The sequence below is a fragment of the Lonchura striata genome, chromosome 8 (genome assembly GCF_050655825.1).
Source record: "Lonchura striata isolate lonStrDom1 chromosome 8, ASM5065582v1, whole genome shotgun sequence".
Classification (NCBI taxonomy): domain Eukaryota; kingdom Metazoa; phylum Chordata; class Aves; order Passeriformes; family Estrildidae; genus Lonchura; species Lonchura striata.
This window is the reverse complement of record NC_140710.1, coordinates 23486644-23510392: the sequence shown is the minus strand read 5'-3', so window position 1 is coordinate 23510392 and position 23749 is coordinate 23486644. Positions and strand designations below refer to the sequence as shown.

The 23749-nt window shown below is 38.0% G+C and overlaps 1 protein-coding gene across 1 annotated transcript in view; it reads left to right on the top strand.

Annotated features, from left to right (window-relative positions):
• CDC73 (cell division cycle 73) overlaps positions 1–22859 on the top strand; it is a 102604-nt gene extending 79745 nt beyond the window's left edge. The window contains exons 11-17 of the mRNA XM_021525071.3: positions 2452–2509; positions 5503–5538; positions 5950–6037; positions 14228–14389; positions 16100–16200; positions 19004–19145; positions 19974–22859. Of these exons, the coding sequence (XP_021380746.1) occupies positions 2452–2509; positions 5503–5538; positions 5950–6037; positions 14228–14389; positions 16100–16200; positions 19004–19145; positions 19974–20010 (624 nt within the window). The 3' untranslated portion in view covers positions 20011–22859. The remainder of the gene's footprint in view (positions 1–2451; positions 2510–5502; positions 5539–5949; positions 6038–14227; positions 14390–16099; positions 16201–19003; positions 19146–19973) is intronic.
• The last annotated feature ends 890 nt before the right edge of the window (positions 22860–23749 follow it).

Sequence of the window (23749 nt, the reverse complement as noted above, 5' to 3'; positions counted from 1 at the left end):
GGTGGTGGTTAGATCACTGAAAATTGTAAAAAGAGAAGGGGTGTAAATCACCTCCAAAGGATTCATGGTACACCTTCAGTCAGGGGACAGCTGAGCTTTGAGGATATCTCAATATCAGTTGTTGTGAGCTGAGAGAGGTTCATTCCTGAGATTACCATAGTCTAAGGTACCAATTCATACAACTAAAAGCTATGACTTCCCTAATTGATTGATTTGCAGAATTTGGTCTTACAAACAGAATGGTCATAGGCATGGAAGTGGTGTTTACTCATTTAGATGAATTTATTTCCTACTATTAATCAGATATTTTGATGTGATTTTTTGCCCTGTATTTTGTTTTTCATTTGGGAGTGTTTATTTTGTTTCTTTCAGTTGCCAAGTTCTCAAAGTTTTGTTGTAGGCTCCTGCACTAAGTTTCCCATAAATCACTGTAGGGCAGTCAATTCAGAGGAGACCATAAAGAACCCCAAAACACATAATTTGCCCGTTACTTCATTAGGCTCAAGCCACTGGTTTTGCTTTGTTTTTTATTTGATTATAATTCTTCACAAGTTTCTCTGTAGCAGCTCCTGGTTGCCTCCTTCACTGCAGGGTCTGTTTGAGACATGGGAAGCACTGTGGGTGAGTGGCAGGGGAGGCAGCAAGGTTGCACTGCTGATTCCATAGGGGTGGAAGGAGGAATGAAGGTGTGGGCCAGCACACAGTAATGATAATGCATCTAAACTGGATTTAGAAACTTGAAATTTGGCATTGCAGGAGTTGATGTTTCTTTAGGTTGGTAATTTCCTTTACATTTCATCAAGTACTGTGAATTTAAGGAAGTGTTATGGAAGAATTCTTCATTTCTTCCAAATGAGTAACTAGTGCAGCAAAGAATCATTCTTTTGACACAGAACATGGTATCTTTACAGAAAAAGGTGCAAAATGTTTTATTTTTGCTTTCTTGGAAAGTGGAAATAAAAAGAAAGATGCTGCTTCTCAATTGCAAAGCTTGTCTCAAAGGTAGTCAGCCTTTCCTGCTGCTCTTCCTCTAGAGTGTGGTAGTATTTTCAGTTTTATAACTTTCTGAGTAATTATTATGAAAGGACATTGGCAAAAATACCTTTCCTCTGGTGCTATAAAAGTAAGTCTTAAAATAACAGGTACTGACTCAACTGCCCTACATAAATGTTGGTATTTCAATACTCAGAAAAGAGTACAGCAAATTTTGGGATAGACCCATTACTTGCAGTGCAGGGTTAAATCCTTATACTAAAGATTAGTAGGAGGTTGTTTCCTGTAAAACACACAAAAGCTGCTCAGTGCACCAAATACCAGCTCCAGCTTATTGTAACTAATCATGTGTGGCTTCACTAACACTCAGGGAAGAGAGGCTTTGAGTAAATTTGTGTTTTCTATGGGCTTGTGTGGGAGCTTCTATTTGTACTTCAGAGATCATGAGATAAAGAGTTTTAACTTTCATCATGGAAACTTAAAAGCAGCTCCTCTAAGTGTTATTTAAATCATGGAGTGAGCCCTCTCATGAGCTTTCTTTTATTTTGCATTACAAAACACGCTGTTATTTATGCATGGAGATGGAAGTCTGATAATGCCATTGGAGTCCTTTCCGACAGGTTTTTCTCTGAGTGGGATCTCTGACCTTTCTCAGTGTCTCATGCTTGTAGGATACCTCACATCATGTTGAAGTAATTTTCAGTTACAATCCATGGTTTCATGTTAAAATGGTTTTTTCCTGTCAGCTCTGCAAATAGATAGAAGTGGCTGGAATATACTGCAGCTTTTTAGCATGTTGGTGCTATGTGTTATGCTCAGTGAGGTTTCACAGCAGCAACTGAGAGCAGAATTTGTTCTTGCAGGAATTGTGTTGCTTTGGAAGCAGACATGTGACCTCACTGTTTTCTTTGGTGCTTTGTTGACTCTGGGGAGTTAACAAGAATAAACAGTAGTGCAGGTCTTTTGTGTGTTACATTAAGGTAATTGGATAAGGCATGAGCAGAACTAATTATCATGAGAGTGCTATTTCTGGCACTAAAACTCCTCAAGTCAGGAATGCATTGCAATTTCTTGGTCCCTGTTTTCCAGCCAAAGCATAAGGGTATCTTGTTTGGAAATTTTGACAGCCAATTGCATATATTGACATTACTAACCCTTGGTGAAGGTGGTAGTAGGTAAAATGAAGCAATATTATAAATAGGAGAGATTTCTTTGAATATATATTTTTAAAAGTTCATGATTGGTTAAAATGTAAGACTGTAAAAGTTTGAGGTTGTTTGTCTTCCCTAAACATAAAACGGGATCTCTAAAGAGTTTGGAGTATTTTCTCTATTTTCTTCCATCTCTTTAGTGGAAACATACTGCTCTCATTATCATACTTTCTGTACCTCTGTGTTCATTTGAAGAACTCATGCCATGAAGCTCGGTTGATAACATTGCTCTTCTGTCTTTTCAAAGGAAGGTGCATCCGCTCGCAAAACACAAACTCCGGCAGCACAGCCTGTGCCACGACCAGGTAAGGTGGCCACTGTCACACATATGCTTGAGTTTTGAAGAAGTTCTCTTTAGAACTTCAGTTAGCCCAAGAATTAAGTACAAGCCATTTATTTCTGGCCTTTAACTGTGCATATATTGGAAAAAAACCCATAGCCTTTTGTTTCATGTTATACCATGGCTTGGGGTTGTTCTCTTCAGTGTGTTGCCCAATTAGCCCATTGAAAGGGTGCACTGCTGAAATTAAAAAGTCAAGAACTTCTCTTGGTTGTGGCCTTGGTATGTCACCAGTTAAAATTTCACAAAATTCCCACTCATATATGTAACAAGAGCTGGTTAATACTCCAAGGATAAACAACTTTAACAAAATAGCTAATCTCAAAAAGAGATATATTACTACTTCTAGGATTAATATATCAGAAAGAAGTAGTTCTCTGAATGTGTTATCATTACTTCTTCACACTTCTTAAGCACGTAAGATATTTGTAATGGGGCCAAAATCCTCAACTGGGTTTTTAATTCCCATTCAGTAAATTTTGGCTACAAAGTCAATCTGTCAGATTGAATCTCGCGTTTTGATGCAGTGATGGGATGATAAATGTACTTTGTTTAAATAAGAAACCCTTAGGATGAGTTTTTAGAAGTGTGTAAGACCAGCACATGGGAGGGACAGAGTTTGCAAACTGATATGCAAATTTGCCCCTAGTTTATGTACTCTGAGAGTTTAGTGGTTTGGTGGAAGAAGTTCTCAAATGAAACATGCTATTTCAGGATAAGATGATGTTATGAAGGTTCTGGGGACATTGTGGGGGCCTTGGAAACAAAGCTACCAGTTAAAATGAATATACTTTTTCTAGAAGTACTGCTGGAATACTGTATATCCTTGTTGAGACTCTAAATGCTTGCAATGTGTGCCTTGCTAATTCCTTGAGATTTGTTTGCAGGATTTAAAATGCTAAGACTTAATATTGTAAAACTGCTTCTCCCTCCAAAATCCATTCTAATATTGAATGTTCTCAGCATGCCTAAATGCTGTTGTACACAGATTCTTCTGTTTGGTTATTTTGGAACTGGAAAGGTCATGCTGCCTGTCATACTTATCTCACTAGCCCCGTTAAGCATCCTAATGCAGATGGAGTTGACAGACAGCAGTGTGAAAAGGGTAGAAGTGGCAAGAAAGGAAATATGACTGAGTTGTCACAGTCCCTGCTGCTGGCTGTGACTTCCTGGGCATTTCCTGCCAGCAGCGTGGGGTTTGTACATTTTAGAGGTGACACTGATGCTGCCCTGCTCTACGGCCAGCCCCATCCATTATCTTGCATCTGCATTGGAAATTGAAGAGAGAATAAAGAAGACAGGTGTAGTCAGAAGAGGTTTCTCTTTCTGCCTGGCCTAGGATATTTTTGCATTTTGATATTTGGATATTTTAAGAATTCAGCTGTTCTATTCTTAGCAGTCAAAGTAACTAAAACCTGCTGTTTCCAGGAGGATGCTGCTTTGCACATAGGAAGCATTAGTTAAATTAGGCTAAATTGTTGTACAGTGGTGATTTGAAGAAAATACTTGAGATGCGCTCTTAAATTATATTTTTGGTGCCATTTTGTTACCAGCTTTTCTCCTAACCTGTCTTTGTACAGCTATTTAATTTCTTACAGATCCTTGTTCTCCCTCCCCCTCTTTTTTGTTTTGATGTTTTTTGCCTTAAGACAGCTGGATCTACCCATAATTTCAAGAATATTTTTACTTTAAGGAGATACCTAGATTAAAAAAAATTAAAAATCACTGGGTAGGTAAAGTTCATGTAGTTCAATATAGTGTTGCCAATTATATCTGTGCATTTGACAGTGTCAGGAAAAGATAATTAAGGATATGGTCTCAATATTTCAATAATGGCAAGTATGTGCTGTGAATATTTATACTGTTCTAGGAAGTTTCTGAAACAGTTGGTCATAAATAAACATGAGCAAGTTGGTGCTAAGCAATTGGAAGTCAATTAATGAAATTTGTCATGCATAGTAGCAGTTGAGACTTGAGTTAGTCTGCATCAATCTCTCTACTACTCACCATTTTCTGAATTAGGATAAACATGGATGATGGTGATTATCAAGTGCTACACTTCTCTCCTGATGTTAGGGCTCCTGAAAACTGAACTATAAAATGTTTATTTGAGGAAACCAGGTAGGTCACCTGGTAACCAGCTAATAGCACCAAAGTGAAGAAACAAGGAGGCTTTTCCACTTTGGAATGCAGTGTCTCCTGTATTGAGGTGGTCACAACTTGGAAACTGAAGGGGAAACATTTTACTGGAGAGATGGGGGGCAGTTCCTTGGTTTCTACCAGCAGTGTTTTTGTGGGTTTCTTTGGTGGTTAAGGATAATTTTGTTTGTGGGTGGGTTTGGTTTTTCTCTTTTTGTTTTTTGGTTGCTTGGGTGATTTTTCCCCCTGAGTGTTTCTGGCTTGACTGTTTCTGACTCATGAAGACCTCATGTAACTCCACCTGCAATCCAAAATTAACCTGAGTAACCCTGAAATTCAGGTTTTGATTGTTGAAAGTTCTGTATGTGTTCAGGATAGCTAAATCCCACGGATGTCATATGCATTAATAACTACTAATGAAAAGGTGAAGTGTAGGGATCAGTTAATTGTGAAGGTTTTCCTGTTGGTTAAGCACTGCTGAACTAAAGATCTACAGGCAGCTTTTTTCAAGATTGCTGAGAATTTTTATCCATGGTGTCGTGTCCTGGCCTTTTGTGGAGGATGGAGGGGAGATGAGTAGCTTCAGTTAAACTGGGAGAGATTGACTCAACTCTCCTAACATCTGTTTCAGATGGTCCAAACCTGTTTGTTTTCTGAATGCTCAAACCCAAATTATGAATCCCTTCTTCATCTTAGTATCTTGCATCTGTAAAAATGATCTAATGAACTGTAGTGTGACTCTTCCCTATTCACTCCTGCAATTAAACAGATGCCTTGCCATCTTAGTCATTCTGCTGTATTTTTGTTTGTTTTTCTCAGTTTCTCAAGCAAGACCACCTCCAAACCAGAAAAAAGGTGAGTCAGTTTTTATTACGTGACCTGTTTCAGTCTTGTGTGAATTGTGCCCACTTTTCTTTTTTTTCTTTTTTTTTTTCTGACACTACAAGCAACAGTATAAGCAAGCAGTGGAATATAAAGCATGTATTCTGTATAGCATAATAGCATTTTATTTCGCTAAACATGGGTCCCACACATGTTGAGAGACTTGTCATACAGGGATATGCCTTTTTGGTGAATGAAAACATTTACTTCAGAAAAGCTTTACTACTATTTTCCTTTACTATTTTTTCATGATTGGGACCGTTTAAGCAAGAGTTTTGTTATGTACAGTTCCTTTAATGAAAAAAGTGGGGAGGGGAGGAAACAACAACCAGAACACAACGAAAAGCCCCCTCCAGGCAAAGTCTAACTTTATTATCTCTACAGGATCTCGAACTCCCATAATCATTATTCCAGCAGCCACGACCTCTTTAATAACAATGCTTAATGCAAAGGACCTTCTGCAAGATCTGAAGTAAGTAGCTGATTAGAACATACTATATAACAATTTGTTTCCAGATACAAAGTTATACTAGTGATTAATTAGTGATTAAGCAAGAGGGTTCATTTACTCTGTTGTGACAAGGTAGTTTTACAGAGCAGAGTATAAAAGGAATTAATTCCTCTTGACTAGAAGGAAAAAAGCAAAAACCTAATTCAGAGTTTTGTCTCACTTGTGACCTGTGGGCAGATTTAGGAAACTCGTGCAGTTGGAATGTGTGCAGTGGTTTTCTTTCATGTAACATCTGTGTAGCCACATGCAAGTGAACCCTTCCTATAGAAGGCTGAGAGAAGCTGACCAAGTGAGCTCCTGGAACTCAGAGAAAAGATTTTGGGAAAGGACCACAGTTATTGTAAAGGAGGAGGTGACCAGATGGGCTGTATCAGCCAAGCATCCCAGCTGGTTATGCAAACAAAAAACTTTTTCTGAAGTTCACATATTGTCATTAAGTATTGATGCAAGTGCATCCAGGGAAATTTCAGTGAGTTACTAAAACTTGTTTATCACATCCCACATCTGATTCTAAGATTCATTTCATTATGGGTGAATGAATCTTTCTGCTTGTCCAACAGATCATGCGTTTTAGACTTGCCTTGGTAAGCATCAGGTAATTTTTTGGAAATAGTAATTTTCACAGAGAAATACACTGTTGTAGGTTGTCTGCAATGGTATGTCCAAAAAATTGAGAGATCATCTTTTTATCACCTCCAGCACTCATCTTTCATGGTACTGTTACACTGCTTTTCACCCAAACCAGGCTGTGGTGGTGGTACAGCTTCTGCTGGAGTTGCCCTAGAATTGTTTAAAACTGCTCTGAGATCCCAGGTACCTTCTGATGGGCATCTAGCTCCAGTTCCTGCCTTACTGCCACAGCCCATCAAAGGTCCAGTGAGTGTACTGGGCTCTCATTTCTCTTCTGAAATAGTTTGAGGGAAGGCTGGCTTTTACAGCTGTATAATTTGTGACTCCTGGCACAGGTGTACTCAGAAAGGAATGAAGCACCTGTGTAGTAGGTTGACTGCTGGCCAAATGTCAGTGCACTCACGAAAATTATCTACTCGGCTTCCTCTGCTGTAATTGGAGCAGAGGAGGGGAAAATAACCAGGTAAACTAAAGCTTATGGGGTTGAAATAAGGATGCTTTAGGGGCAAAACAGGCTTAAGACTTAAAGAGTGTAAAGAAAACTTTATTAACAGAATTAAAAGGAGAATAAGAAGAATTAAACCAAACCTTTAGAACACCTTTCCTCCCCCCAGCCTCTATTTCCCACTGACAATGTAAAGAGACAAAACATGGGATTTTGAGTCAGTTTACCACTTCTAAAAATAAATCATTCTTCAGTTTGCTTAGGCAGAGGAGTCTCTCTTGCCATGCCACAGGAAATAGTTTCTCATGGTTTTAATTTTCACAAACAGCAGCCTGCCGGGAAATCTGCAACCCTGAACTCCCTCCCACGTTTTGTCAGTCTTCTCGCAACTGCCTCCGTGGGTCACTGGCTTATGGGGTGCATTTTTTTAAGGATTGGCTGTTCTAGTATAGAAGCAGAGGTTCTCTTCTTCTGTCTCTGGAAGCAAAGGTTCTCTTCTATTTCTCAAAGCAAAAGTTCTCTATCTGTTCAAGTCAGATCACAGCTTCTTGCAACATCTATATACTCCAGTTCTCTTCTGAACTGTGGATGAACACTGCATCTCCCCATGTGGTTTATGAATTACAGGGGAATGGTCTGGTGTATTATATTCTCACCTTGGCTTGCAGAAGGTTTTCAGCTCTGAAACCAGATCATCTCCTCTCCTTTTTACCTCTGGGCTTTGGCCCCTCCTTATTCACTAGCCTTGGTGTCGCCCTGTTGTTTTCCTCCGTGCCTTCACCTTTCCTTTGCTCTGACTCGGGAGGAGATTGGCGCCCACACATTTGTGTGTCAGTGGAACATTTCAGCGCTGAAGAGGTGAAGGCGGCCCGGGCGCTGCCGGGGCTCGGCTCGCTGTGCTTGCGCTGCCGCCGCCGCGGGCTCCGGGCGCTCCGAGCTCAGGCGGCTCCGCCGGGATCGCATCGTCCTGTCCGGCGGCAGAAACCGCGCAGGACACCACTTCTCTCTTCTCTAGAAAGCAGGAAGTAACAGCGAGCTTTCTGTGGTTTTTCGTTCTTAAATATGATTTCTAGAGGCTTGTCCAGCGTCTCCAGTTGGCTTAGCAGAGTATCAGTTTTCAGAGCCAGCTAGCTATTGTTTCTGTCAGCTATGATGGAAGCTGCAATGTTTGTCATGGGGAAAGTCACTTCTGTGGCAGACGCTTTTCCCTCCTCCCCAAAAATTCAATTAAGGCAAACCCAGGACAATTGCTCCGTCATGTCTGAGTGTATCTGGGCCAGGAGTCAGAGTTTTCAGCAGTCATCTTGCCAAGGCCTGTCCCAAGAGGATGCTGGTATTTAGAGTGCAAGGAACATGATCCAGAACAAACTGAAAGGAAGTTTAAGGGTACAAAGGACAACACTACAGTTAGCCTGTGTGAAAAAGAAAGGGGAGAAGCAAGGTATGTTAATGAGTCAGAAGTGCAATAGCAGAATTCAGAAGAGGTAGAATATTAATTTAGCCATGACAGTTCTAGCACTCTTCTGAAAAATATGCCACCTGGCCTGTATTTGTTTGCATTCAGATTTATGGAAGTACTTTGTTCAGGAATGGCTTCAGGGTTTGTTTTTACTGTTAAGGTATGCAGAGTGTAGAACTAGCCTTGATGTAGAGTGTGATTGATAGATATGTGATGGTTTTCCAAGGAAAGAGGACTCAGCTAATATCTGCCTTCAAGTCAGCACCTTCTTTAACTCATTCCCCACTTGCAGCTAAATTTGACAGAAGAGCAGAGATTTCAGAGACTCCTTTGACTGCCACAAGTTGTGGGATAAAGAAATATTGTCTGAGTAGAAAAGACACACCTAAATCAATCTTCCCTCCCTTACTCTGAGGAAGATGCAGGTAGATTTGCATTTCTTGTATTTCTAGAGATAGTCAGCCTGCTTATATTTGCCATCAGAGGGGATTGCTGGTACAGCAGAAGGAGGAGAGATTTTTGGATCTGGAAGGGTAAGAGCCCTTGTAGGGGAGACTGTGAAGAAATGTAGCAGAAGCCTGGGAGGATGATGCCTCTGTGGTGGCTGGGATATGTATATCCAGGAGGAAACACAGTCTGTGAAGTGTGTGATCATAAAGAATGAGAATTTGGGTTTCATAAATCACCTTCTGTGATTCTGTCCATTTAAATGTTTCTTAAAACAAAATAAGGAAAAAAATCAGCTGAAATTAAAGATCAGAAATAGAGATCAAAACTTACAATCATAGCTGTAAATATGTCTTTTAGGATACTTTTTGTCTACAATCCTGGATTTTTTTTAAGGAACTGGACTGCAATACATACTTTGGATATGAGAAAAATTATTTTTGCTATAATCATCAGATATTTTATGTTGGTGGTTGTAAAATAAATAGGAGATTCTTCATCCAGTTCTGTGGCAGGACTTGAATTGCCAAGAGCTGAAATAAACTTATGAATTATACCAAGATTTTTACTAAGCCTATTTATAGCTCTGTAGTATATTAGTTTTTCATGCCAAATTTGGCTGACATTTATATGATGCTTAGCATCTTACTTTATCACTTACGTTAGGCTCTCTTTTAAGGTAGAGAATATGGAAAGCAGGAAAACTAATATGTATAGAAGGAAATACATATGACAAACCCAAAGCATGGCACTAGTTTAAGATTATATTTTTTAAGATATCTAATTTTTGTATTCAATATATTTGTTGCAACTTAGATTTGAAGGGAGATATTTCTGTATGTGATTGTAATATATACAATTCACCTACTAAATAGCATGCATATATTCTTGCTAAGTTTTTTTGAAAGGTTACTTTTCTAAGGAGCCAAGTACAACATAAAGTGAAGAGTTTCTAAAATACTAAAAAGCTAAAATATAAATTCAATTCAGAGCTGCAATACATTCTGGTATGTTGTGACACTTCTTTAAAATATTTTATATAATAGATTTTATTCTTACTATCTGAATGCAACACTGGATATCACAATTACTATGTGAAATTGTGACTCAGTATTTGAGAATACCTGGAGTCAGGCTTTTCAGAGGCAAGGCTTCTGCTTTACATGGAGCCAAGTGAAGCAGGAATTCCATCAGGCAGATGAGAATGACTAAATGGTGATGATGTATTTTTATGATGATGATGCTCTTGCTTGTGATACATTTAACCATATGTGGCCAGGCAACTCACTGGAGATTTATCCAGCTTTGATACCAAGTGAAGTATCTGGGATAGATTCAGGCATGATGTAAAAAAGCTTTCTTCTCTTGCAAAAATAGGGGTCTAAAGCTTTTGATACTATAATTTAACAGAATTACTGAGAGGGTGGTAGAAATAAGTCTCCAGTTCTGAACACAATCAGATGTGTATTGCTATGATCTCAGTTGTTGGTAAGTTGCCTTAGTCTCCTTTCATGCATTTTTCAGTGTGGCTGAGCTGAAGGCCAGAAAGTGCTGATGTGACCTCAGTGAAAGTGTTTTAAAGGCACTGCTGCCAGTGGATGTGGATGCCAGTTCAGTGGATGGTGTTTTACCAGTTACCTCCCACAATCTGATGGTGTTCAATTGCTTGCATGTTACCTTAGGGAGGGGACCTGCTGCCTTTACAAAGTGAGAGTGCACCATTTTTAATGTGGACAGTAATTTTGGCAATTAACAGCGAGGGTTGATAATTTCCTAGCACTACTAGGGGCATAAAAGTGCATTCGAAGTAGATAAGGATTTTTTTTTTTTTAAATAGGGAGTAGGAATCTGGAGAAGCAGCAAGAAACTGTAAGCTCCTGCACACTCAGGTTTCAGAACTCATTTCTGATGTTTAAAAAGCTGCCAAGTACTAATGTATAGCTAAGCTACTGGCTATAGTATTTATATAGTAATATTATAAATAATCCCCAAGAGAAGATGGGATTTTTGGTGTTTATTACTCAGTTTTCTTATGCTTGTGTTTTATGTCTGGGTAGTGATGACACAGGCCATAAATATATTTATAATCATACAGTAATTTCTATTGATTCTCAGTTCTTGAGCACATGGCTTTTACTGTTCTTACTGAGTAAATGATTCCCGGAAATGCAGGCATTAATTCCATAAACTTTCTGTAAGCTGTCTTTCATTCCTGTACTCTGTGTGTTTATCTGGATGCAAGTGCTTGCTTCAATGCTTGCTTTGTTGTCTTCTCTGCTGTGCCATTTGAATCTGCTCATTGATAGTTAGTCCTTAACAAGATATCTTTGTGTTGTGTCCTAGAGAATTGCACTCAAAAATTCAGATTTTTTCCAGGAAATAAAACTGAAGCTGTTGTCTAGAAGAGACATAACTGAGGCCCAAATGAATGGTGCCTTAATGGCTGTAACACAGTTTCTAGCTGAAATGGGCAGAAAGAGCCAAAATGTAGTGTTGGAATGAATTCTTAAACACAGAAACATTTAAAGCAGAGAATGTGAGAAGACTCAGAGTGGTGAAGCTGTTAATCTGTAGCACAGCAATATTGCCTCTACTCTCCTGTGGCAGGGCTGCTTTGCTTTCCTGTTTCCATTTAAAATGTGTTTGCTTCTTCACATTTACAAATTAAATTTAAAATGTGACCTTTTAGATCCCTGTTCAGATGAATACTTGATTATCACTATAATGTGTGTAGGGCTGTTTGTTTTTTATTTACATATTCTGTAAGAGTTTGTTCTTGTTTAATGTAGGGGTTGGAGAATAACAAAATTCTCAAGCTGCCCAGCATTTTGGGTGACCCTGGCTTTTCCTGTGAACATTGCCAGTTGGATAAAAGGTGTTTGAGGGCTTGTTTCTCTGATTTTTAAAAAATGTATCTTCATTCTTTTCAGCCCAGATTCCTTTAGCTCTAATGGGTGATGAGACACTAATTAGTAATTTTCTTAAAAGCTGAAGGACCACCAGCAAATCCTCATTTTAGATTACAGAGTTTCCTATCAGTTATTGTTGCTAAAGCAAAGCCTGTGACACATTGGCAGGGCAGGCCTTTAGGAGTGCTCATGAAGAAGGTGCACCTTACCTTGGAGTTTTTAAATTAGCAAATTGATCAGAACCACTTTAATTCTGGTGCCACATTGGGTGGCTTTTTCCAGTGCAGAACTCAGTTGAATGCCTCTGTGTAGGGTGCAATAGTATGTATCAGTCTGTTGTGATGGATAAAATATATGTAAACATTAACCTTTTGCTAATTACCTCAGTTATTAGAGAAATTATTTTCTTAACTTCTAAAAATATATATGCTAGGAGGCCAGTGTTTACTTTTCTCCCAGTGTCCTGTCCTTTTTTTTCTGTATTTCCTTTAGAATGATGGTGTTTCACATGTACTAGAGAAACAAGCATAATTTAATTTATAGCTCCTCGTTTAACACCTGTGATGCTTTCTCTTTATTTGCAGTTCTAGTCAGCTTTAATGCACCATTCATAGTTGTTAGCAGGTGTTGGGCTTTTTTTAATTTCCCAGTGCAGTTGTATCAATTGAATGCATTTGGACACACATTTCAGAAATTGCTTGTGACTTGGTTTCTTAAACACTGTTAAATCATGAGGAGTAATGAGGGGACATAATCTGTTAATTTACATTGGGAAAGTAAAATGGTATTTCTTGGAAGTTTATTGACAATTTTCACCTGCTGCCTTAAAACATGTTTGCTTGTTTTTTTGGGTTGTTTTTTTCCCCCACAAAATGCCATTTTCTCATGGAATATATAGTAAAAACTAGTGTTTTCAGATTGACTGAATAATGAACTTTTCTTCATATTCAGTCTTGCATTCTTTTTTCCTGTTTATCCAACAATAGGAAGTACAGTCTGCCTGTTAAAGCACATTCAAATTTGGTTTTTAGTGTTCAAATAGAAATAAATTGAAGAGAACAAATAGAAATGCTACGAACAACTTACCCAAAAAATGTAGTAAACTGCTCAAAGGCACTATGTGCACTGTAATGAAGAGAAATGTTACCAGCTATGTACTGTGCTTTTAAAATGTACCACAAATTCTCCTGCTAACTACTGCAGTTAAGGAAAACAGAGTTTTATTTCCGTCAGAAGCTTTGGCAATGAAATGTCAGCAGCAGACAGGGCTGTAGTGCAGCTGGGTGGTTCTGAATAGAGTATTAGGACACAGGCCTGAACTCTGGTCTTGTGCTGGCCTGGAAGGTGCTGCTGGTCACATCAGCTTCCCTTTCCATGACACACTTCCAGTTCTGTGAAAGCACAACTCTGTTACCTTTTTTTTTTTTTTATCTATCTCAAAATGCACTGAGATTTATCAGCAAAAAAGCCCACACTGCTCTCACATTTATGATGCCAGTTTTGAGGCCTGTTCTGGGTATTTTATTATCACCATAAAGAGGAGGGCCTTGAAATGTGATTGCAGTTGTTTTTTGAGGTGAGGGGGCTGAAAGATTAAGGATCTGTAATTAATTGGAGGAAGGAAAGCCGTGTCACATCTTAGTATTTATTTATGTCATGTGTGACATGAGGGCCACATTATCTGGATTTTACAAGCACTTATTCCATCACAGACTCTATTAAGAAAGAAAAACTCAAAAAAATGTAGTGTCATGCATCATAGTGACCAGCTGAATAACATAAAATCATCGTCCTCCAAAAAAATAAAACCTCACTCAAAAATTTTTGACCAAAAATTCCAGCTTTCTTGAGAAAATTCTGATGACTCCAAGAGCTCTTAAAATTTGCTCCAGGAAGCAATTGGTTTAATGCCCAGGTTACCCTTGGTCACTAAAAAGAGTTGTGGTCAGTTTGCAGGTTGTGGTCTGGCTCCTCATCTGCAAATGTATTGTGTGAGACCCCAAATGTCTAAGAATGGGTCAAGCTGTATTTTTGAGGCACCGAGGACCTTTTAGTGACTGTTTTTATCATGAGGGCTTGTGAAATATTATTCTTACTTTTTTTTGGTCTTCTGAATGAGTAGTGGTGGAGACTTGGGATCATGAGAATGATGTGGCTGCGCTGCTGTCGCTAAGGCCAAGCTCTGGTAAAGCTGTTAGTTTTCCTGCTGATTCCATCAAGAGAATTGTCCTTTTCTACTGAGGGGTTTGTTATTCCCTCAGGTTTGTACCATCAGATGAGAAGAAGAAGCAGGGCTGTCAGCGAGAGAATGAGACTCTAATACAGAGGAGGAAGGACCAGATGCAGCCCGGGGGAACCACAGTCAGTGTCACTGTCCCTTACCGGGTCGTAGACCAACCTCTGAAACTCATGCCACAAGACTGGTAAGAACATTTCTCCTTTACTCAATTTCTTACCCTGGACTATGCAGAATTTGGAAACAACAAAATGCTCTGGAATCTACTGAAAAGTGAAGGTACAGATATGAGAGTCTTCATTTTATTAACTGTAAAAGAGTCTTCAGCTGAAAATAATACAAAACTAAATTAATATAAAAGGTCTTTAAAACTTGCAACACTTCATATTTTAACAGTGTAAGCAGCACAGTTAATATTATTGGGTTTGACAGAAATATTCTAAAAATTCTGATAGACATGTTCACATTATTGTTCTGGCTTGTGGTAATGGAACGTTCAACTCACTGAACCACGATATGCAAGACAACCCCTCCTCTCCTGTGTGCTTTCTGAGGGAGAATCTGTTGGGAAGATACTTTTGCAGGCCATCAGCATCTGACATTCCATCTTTTTTAATAGTAAAAGAAAGGAAATACGTCAGACAGTAAAGACTGACCTGTGATTCCAGTATTGAATCTATTGGAATTTTACTTCTGAAGGAGGATCCCTAGTTGCAGAAAGGGAATTGTAGATAGTTTTTGCTTCTATAAAAAAGCTGAAAATGGATTATTTGGTCTGTAGCCTATTTTTCAAGGCTATAAAAATAGCTGCCTTTGAACAGAAAAACTCTGGAGAAATGTTTTTATTGTTGTTTGACATGTTTTTGTTATTTGATGATGTACCTCATTTACTTCTTCCTCACAAGTGAGAAGACCTGGGACCTGGACAGTGACATATTTGGTGGTTTTGTCATTTCCCAATTAGATTTTAATGGAGAGGAATACTTTGAAAAGGGTCTGTTCCTAAATCAATTATTCTCTGTATTTAGAACTTGAATTAATCAGAAATAAGTGGATTTAAAATTCTGAATATTAAATAGCACTTAATAGTGCTTGTTTAATGATCAAACCTTTATGAACCATCTAAACTACTTTTTAAAGTAACTCAGACCAAAGACCAAAGATGTGTGTGGTTTTTTATCTTGGTTTTACCTAAAGAAACCACTATATAAGCCTGCAAAAAAATAAACCCAGACCACAAAACTTCACCTTGATTATTCTTTTTCATTTGGGATTTAGTGGATTTAATGATAGAACAAATTTGGGGATTAGAGAGGTAATTATTTGTTGTGGTAGGTAAGAACCGTGGTTGGATGATGTAAATGTTCAAGAGAAAGGTAGACCATATATGGGGAGGTAATTTATTCTTAAAGGTGGGGTTTTTTAAATTTTACGAAAGCAAAAGCTTAATCTTAATCACAAATTTATTTTCTTAGACCACAGGTAATAGTTGTGTACTCTTAAAATAGCTGAAATTTCACTTTGCAGAAATTTAGCAGCTGATGCTTCTCATTAATTTTCAGCCTGGAAGTCAGCAGTGTTGAGAAATAAGGCTTTTAAATCTACACATCTCAGTTTCAAGTGCCGTTTGCAGAAGATTATCTCTGAAAGCGTTGGAGCACTTTTCAAAATCAAATTAATGATGACCACAAATAAACATTGCCTTCTAAAAATTGTAACCTGAGAAAACTAAGCTGCCTTCTGCAAAGGGACAGGGCTGAAAGCCCAGAGGAATTATAGGAATGATCTTTTTTCTTTACAAGACAAAAGCATTTGTGGTTGTTAAATGTGCTCTCCTGCTCTATAAAAGTGTCCCAGGCCATGCCCATGCCCATCTCCATCCCTCTGTGTGTTCCAGGGACCGCGTGGTGGCCGTGTTTGTCCAGGGGCCTGCCTGGCAGTTCAAGGGCTGGCCTTGGCTCCTGCCCGATGGATCTCCTGTTGATATCTTTGCAAAAAGTAAGGGATGGATTTTTTGTTCCTTGGTTTGGGGTTTGTTGTTGTGCTTGGGGTTTCTTGCAGGGTGTTTGTGCTCATGACAGAGTGCTGCCAAAGTGCTGTTGGGTGCAGGTGGCTGAGCAGACTTTCTGCTCTGATCTGTGGAAGCTCATGGAAAAAGCTGTCAGCTGCAAGAGTCACAAATAGCTGGAGTACAAATCTGCTTTCCAGTCTTCTAAAAAGGTGAACAGACAATGCATATATACAATTCATAGATACAGGTTTACAGGCTGGCTGCACATTCTAGTGCTATTTTGAAGAGAGGATTCATCACCTAGTGCACCACTAAGAAAGTGTTGAAAATATGATCTGGTGTCTGACAAAAACTTCTGTTTTCAAAAGTTGAAGTTTCCAGTGAGCCACATGTTAGCATTTTATAGATCTGAACAGGTTTTTTGGGTCCCCAAACCCACCTTAGTTCAGTTCTGTCATCTTGCATTCAGTGTGATGAGGAAACAGGTTTGATCAGGTTTTGTGTGTGCCCCTCTTTGGTATGTGACACAGAATCTGGAAAGACAGTGGTGAGCAGCAAGGAAAAAACTCAAGGGTGGGACAGAAAGCTAAGGATGGGTTTGTGAACAAGAGAATAGAATGAGTCAGTTAAAGGGGGATTGAGAAAGAGCAGGGAAAGAGAAAAAGAGCCTGAAAGTCTTTGTGAAAGTAAAACAATTCCACAGGAGAGTTTAACAAAATAGACTAATGAAAGAAGGAAATAGCATTTCAAAATAAAGATACTGAGAAAATGGCAATTGAGAAAAGCAAAGCCAAGAAAAATGCAGTGAAATATTGAAGCTCTAGCTAGCAGTTACATTTTGATTCCTGCTAATTTTATCATTTTTATATGTACATGTATGGAGGGCTGTAGGAATTGTTCTGACTTGCTTTGACATTCCTGGTCTCCACATGCCAAAAGATCACAATTACAACCTGCACAGGTCAGGCTGAAGGCGTGCAAATTCATACATTTTTCAAATGAAAGAGGGATATCTGGTCTTAATTTGTACACTGAAATGGATCTTCAATTTAGAAATGCATTCCATTCCTTCAAAGTATAGTATTTTAAAAATATTTTCGTGATAAAGTGTATTTCCAGAACTTTCCCCAATGACTGTACTCATCCTTTAAATGAAAACAGGTAAATGAAGGGAGCACAGACAGCATCAGTCCAGTTTTATGTATCTATTTTTATCTGAAGCTATTATTTTCCCATATTTATAGTGTTCAGTAGTCTTCATGAATGTGGTTTCTGGGATTTGCAGCTGTCCATTGTTTCATCTGCAGTTTGCATTTCTTCTTCTCTGTCTCTGGGTCTGTTGTGATTACCAAGTATTGAAGGCTGTCACTTGGAAAACAAGCAGGTAGCTTACCAGAAAGTACTCAATAAAAAGTGTACTGGGCCAGAGCCTGCCAAACTGGTTTTATTGAAGCAATTGCTTTGTCCCAGAACATTTAATTAACTGTGTCTCTAAAACTGTGCTGTTTTCCTTATGCATGGTGTCCTGACTGTTTCATATTCATGTACCAAACCAGCCTAATTTCACATTTACAAGTGAATGTTTGTGATGAAGTTTTGAATGCTGTCAGTTTCATGAGCAAATATTTCATTTTGACTACCATTTTAAAGTTCCTCCCACAGCACATAATTGAGTTTTAATAGGGATTTGTTTCAGGTTCAGAAGTGGATCCTCTTGTGCTTAATAACATTTAACTTGAATGTAGAGACTCTGTCAGGTGTTGATGGAGTTTTCTGTAAATGCATGCCCCTGGTATATCTTAATTTGTTTTTTATGAAGTTAAATTAATATATGCAACAATGTATAGTGGAGATCATGTATATGTATTCTTAATCACAAAGCCTGGAAATTTATCTGGGAGAGATACAAGTCAGATGATAATTTCTTTAGTTTGTCAACAAAAAAAAAAAAATGCTAATTTAATATACCAGCCTTCTAGGAAGTTCCCAAATGGATCTGGAAAACAGAACTGATTTTGTGGAAAACAAAGTTAAGAGCGTGGTATCCAAAGAAGATACAACCATGGCATTAAAAATAACTCATTTCCACAATACTGATGGCTTGTTTTACTTTTCCAGTACAACTAAAATAATCAGATTGGGTTACCAGATAGGAATTGTACAAGGCTTTTATTTGTTGGTTTTAATGCTGACTGTGTAGATGCTTAGGCTTTACCTAATTCACATGTGACAGACAATACTTCCCAAGAGAAAAATAAGAGTAAATATTTTACAATTTTTAAATTAGTACTAGATCAGGGGAAATTGGCAGTTACTAAATTACTCAAAACTCTTGATGCAGCATTTGGGGGTTATACTGGCATTCTACTATCAATCTTCTACAGATTCTTTTAGGAGATAGCCAGGCTTCCTACTCATAGGTCTCAGAAATACCGTTTTGATTATTACTTTTAATTCTTTGACAGCTCAGAGGTTTTCCGAAAGAACTTCTTTGTTTCTCAAAGAGAATGTACTTGAATTGGCAGTGTGTCTCTGCTAATTCCCTTGGAATCTGTGCATCTAAAAGTAGGGGCTGCCCTTTCCCTTCACCCAGGAATAGCCTGAGAGCATTGACCTCTATATTTAACTGTGCCCTTTAGTGGGTAGTTGACTTCTTTGGATTATTGGCTTGTTAATTTTACTCTCAGGGTTCATTCTGAAAAAGGAAGAGCAGGGTGGGAATTTTCTTTGACCAATAAAGAAGCACTAAAGTCTTCATGTTTGTACCAAATGCTCTCCTGTTTGCTGTAGTTAAAGCTTTTCATCTCAAATACGATGAAGTGCGCCTGGATCCCAACGTACAGAAATGGGATGTGACAGTGTTAGAACTCAGCTACCACAAAAGACACTTGGACAGGCCAGTGTTCCTGCGCTTCTGGGAAACTTTGGACAGGTATGGTTCCTGCTGCAAGTCCTTGGTGGTCATGCTTGTATGGTTTTGGTGGGAATTAAAAGTTCTGACAGCCAGGGAATTGTTTACAACTTGGATACCTGAACAATGTTTGAGCTTGGAAATACTGCTTGTTTTTATTTTCCCTGATGATACAGTTAATCAAATGTAGTAGTGTTTACAGGCTGTAAGTAATAATCTCCAAGGTGTGGATTTAAAGGAAGGGTAGTTACCATTAATCATTGATTAGTCCCGTGATTCCCCACCTTCTGACTGATTCTCTGGATCAGAACCCTCCTGAAGGGGAAGTTCACTGCAATACCTTGTTCATGTTGGAGAGAAGAAACTGTATTAGCATGAAGCAGTTGATGTAATATTGAGGGAGGGGAGAAACCCATGCATTTCATGAATGCTTATTTTTTTCATGTTGATTCACAGTAAACTGCTTGAATGATTGAGTAAAAAAAAAAAATTCTGTGGGAATTATCAAAATAATTCCAGTTATCAAACTTTCCATGGCTTTCTATTTAAAAGTCTCAGCTGAACAATATATATCTGAACTCCCATAATGAACTGGTTGTCTTTACAACAGTGTTTCAATGTTAAAGGTCATGCAATGCCTTGGAAAACTGAGTTTTCTTTGAGGCAAGGCTGTAGCTGGCTGTTATTTAGTGGGACAAATCCTGTATGTAACACATTGCATCTCTTTGGCAACTTTCTAATTCCCTAAGAATTCTCTTTTAACAATGCCTATGTGTTTTATTCCTGCAAGTAAAATTCCTATAAATGCCACAAAGGTAGTAATGCTGTCTTCTGTTAATTTTTTTTCAGGTATATGGTAAAGCACAAATCTCACTTGAGATTCTAAATCCTTCAGCTGCCATTTATTTCCTGAATTATGGATTGAAAAAAAATGGAAGGGGCTCCAGTTTGGAGACCAGAGCTCGCACTATATATGTCAAGAACTTTACAAATGAGGAAGGGTCACAGTTTAGACTTTTTATAAAATCTTATTTGGATGATTCATGCTATGGCAGGTTGATACCTGTTGTTATTCAGAAGCAAAGGGGTTTTGCTTAAAACTATTTTTTTAATGTTGTTAGCCTTCTAGTCTGCAATCCAAATTGTATATTTTGATAGCAGCAGTTTCTTCTCTGTTTTGTTAAATTAGCCACATTTTTAAATAATGTGTTTTGTTCCCAGGTAGATGATAGCTGGATCTCCACAGCAGGTTCCCCATGTGTGTGTGCGTGTGTGTGTGTGCGCACGGGTGTGTGTAAATAAATGTGTGGGTGTGTCTATAGATATAGTGTATAAAAAATTATAGACACACGGATGCACATGTAGATGTTTCCAGGCTTTCTAAACCACTTAGCTTCTGAGCTTAGTTTGGGGTTTCTTTGCTTACTGTTTCACTTATTGAAAATATTTTGTTGTGAATGATATTACATTTTAGTCAATAGGACTTGCAAACTGAGCAAAGTGAAAGTTGTTTTCGATAAATCAAAATGTCAGCCTGTATATGTATATTCTGTCAGTCTTTGTTGAAAAAGGGAAGATCAAAAATCTATTAACTCTTTTTTTTGGATTTGTAATGTCCCAGTTTACTAAATCTTTAAAATTTATTATAGGCATACCTTCGAGTCATGGTAACTCTAAATTGCCATTCTCCACACACGTCTCTTTCTTTAAACTGAAAGTATGCATGTGTACATTCCCATCTAGCAAATACCTTTGCATATGAGTCTAAATGTTACCTAGATTAAATGATGAATAGAGGAGGAGAGAGTTGGATTCTTTTTTTTCTGGAACAGCCACCACAAAGAATGAATAATTTTAACTTCTCTGCATTTATACCTCTAATACTATTTTCTCATGACAAAAGTAGCCCAGACTGTCAACAGGAGTTGTAATTTTCTAAGTTGAGTGGCTAATATGGCCTCCTAAGAGTCCTACATTGGAATGGAAAATCAGCCTTCTCCAATTACCAAAGAACCAATTTGCTTCATCTACAGTGAGGCCAGAGGATCCTGGTATTTGTACCCATTTACAGCATCTCTGTATCTATGGAATAACATTAAGTTGATGTTGCATACCAGTGAATGTAGAGAATGATCAAATACTGTAACACCTGCATGATTTTTTTCTGGGATAGAAAATACATGTTTATATTCCTGTTCTTGAAATTCCAAACCATGTTTTTTTAATATACTTTACATTTAAGGTTTGACAAAAATAAAATGTTCTACCTATTCTGTTTTGGTTTTTATTTGATGTTAACTTAATTTTTAATAAAACCCAAAGTCACATATCTGTAAGAGGTTTTTAAAATTATGTCTTAAGTTTATGAGGACTGTGAGGTCTGACTTAATTGTATGTTTCTGTCCCTGCTGTATTGAGACTGTAGTTTCAAATGGTCTTAATGGAACTGTAAAAATTGATACCAACAAAACACCCCTCCGTGAGCCTCAAGATGTGAAGCAGCTGACCCTGGATTTTGGAATGGATTCAGCATGGTGACTGGGAAGACTGTGCACTAGAGAACTGCTGGGATGTCTCCTGTTTGTGTGGGCAGTTGGGCCATACCCTGTTACCATGTTTTCCCTGTGCTTAAGCTTATTAGAAATGTGTCCATGTCATACTAGAGCTGGCTGAAACATTGAGTTCTTGGTTTTAACCTGTACTGTACAGAGCAAAGCTGTAATGGCTTCTTCCAACATAGCAGCTGCTACCACGTGGTAGCAATTTACAGTTCATTTCTGCTTTAAACAGTGAGATATCATGTATGCGTTTTTGAAATTGAGCATTTTTAAACTTGATCTTTTTTAAACTTGAGCATTAGAAATGTCATTTTTTTCAGACTTAATAACTACATCATGGCCTGTGCTGTTTTAAAGAGACTTCTAGGCAGTCAGCTTGAAAAGCAAATTTTGGACAAGCGTGTGCTTCACATGCAGTGTGATATGCAGACCATAGAGTGGGTTTGCAATAGGCAAAGGACAGTTATCCTTTCTGTATCTTGTGCTTCACTTGTGTTTTCAATGCAGGTGTAATTCCAGCTCCTGTACTGTATACAGGAGATGGCTTGATTTAAATGGAGATTTACGTATTTACTGGCAGTTAACTCCTCTGAAACTACTGAAGTTACACGGATGTGGAATGGGCAGAAGAGCAATATCTGTGAAATCTGTGTGACCTGTGTTTGTTTTTATGGGTTGAGGACAGACCTTTAACATCTTAGAATTTTGTACTGGCAAGCAGTTTGTGACTTAAGTTATACAATATGTATTTGTGAAGGAGCTGGCACCTGATTGTGTGTATTTTTGTCAGTCATAAAAGTAGCGATGTTTATAAAATGAGCCATTTTGCAATCAGATTCCTGCTGACATTATTGGAAGTTTAATTAGGTTGTCAGAATAGCATTCCTGCTGCCTTCATAAATAACTGCACATAGATTATGAAACTACTTGGACTTAAAAATTTAGCCTTATAGCAGCATTTTGCAACACAGCTGGAATTTTAGGCACTTATGTTATGCTTAATTTGTCTGCACGTTAATGTAGAGTAATAAAACTGATACTAAGAAGGGGGGAAGCTGGAGAAGCAGACATCTGTTTTACTGAGCTGCTTTCTTATTGCTGAGCAAATTCAACACACTATTTAGAGGTGTATAAAGTGTGTAAATTGTATTCAATTAAAATGTACAACAATAGCTGAGCTACTTCCTTGACTGCAGTTTATTGAACAATAGAGTGACATGAGCATGAGAATCAGATATCAAATTGGCTGTTCCTGTTATACACCTTCAGTGTCAAAGTGCACTGTTTCACGAGTATGAGATGAGTGAGATGAAGCATGGTAAGTTGAGAACTGGTTTGGAGTCTGTGATTGGGCTCACATCCTGTCAGCAGGTGATTATTGCTTTTAGTAACCCTGAAGTAATAATTTTATATTAAAAACTAAAATACCTGTGATTTATACTATTTGAGCTTCTGAATGTTAGTCTGAACAAAGCAGACAAAAGGTGAGATTTTTTTCTAAGATAAAGTAGGACAACTGCAGGGACTTGCATACCTGAAGAAACTGCAGATCAACATCCTTAGCTGAGTAGGCTCTGCTATTTAGCTATTACCTGGAAATTTTTGTAGAACGATGGTTTTACAAATAGGTACTAAAGTCAGGGCTTGAGCTAGACAATTTATGGAACTGTTCTGCAATGCTGTAAACCTTTTTATTTCTGAATTCAGAAGAAAATGTAGATAGCAAATTGTGTGCTAAGTTGCCCTTCATCATAAGTTAAACTATTATGTTATATTTGACGGCAAATTTGGAACAGCAAATTTGTTTTTGGCTTTCATTTGCTGTGCAGTTGGTGTATAAAATATTGCCATTCTCTACAGGGACATGCAAAAGTAAGTTTTATTAGTACAGGCTTTATTCTTTTGCTGGTGAAATATGCACTTAGTTGCTAATTCTTGCAAACACTATACCAGAAAAGAAAAAAAAACTGATCAAAATTAATGGCTTAGAGGGTTTAAAATTTAATGTCATGAATGCATTTTAATTCAAAAGCCATAACTAATGCCAAGTACTTTATTAGAGCAATG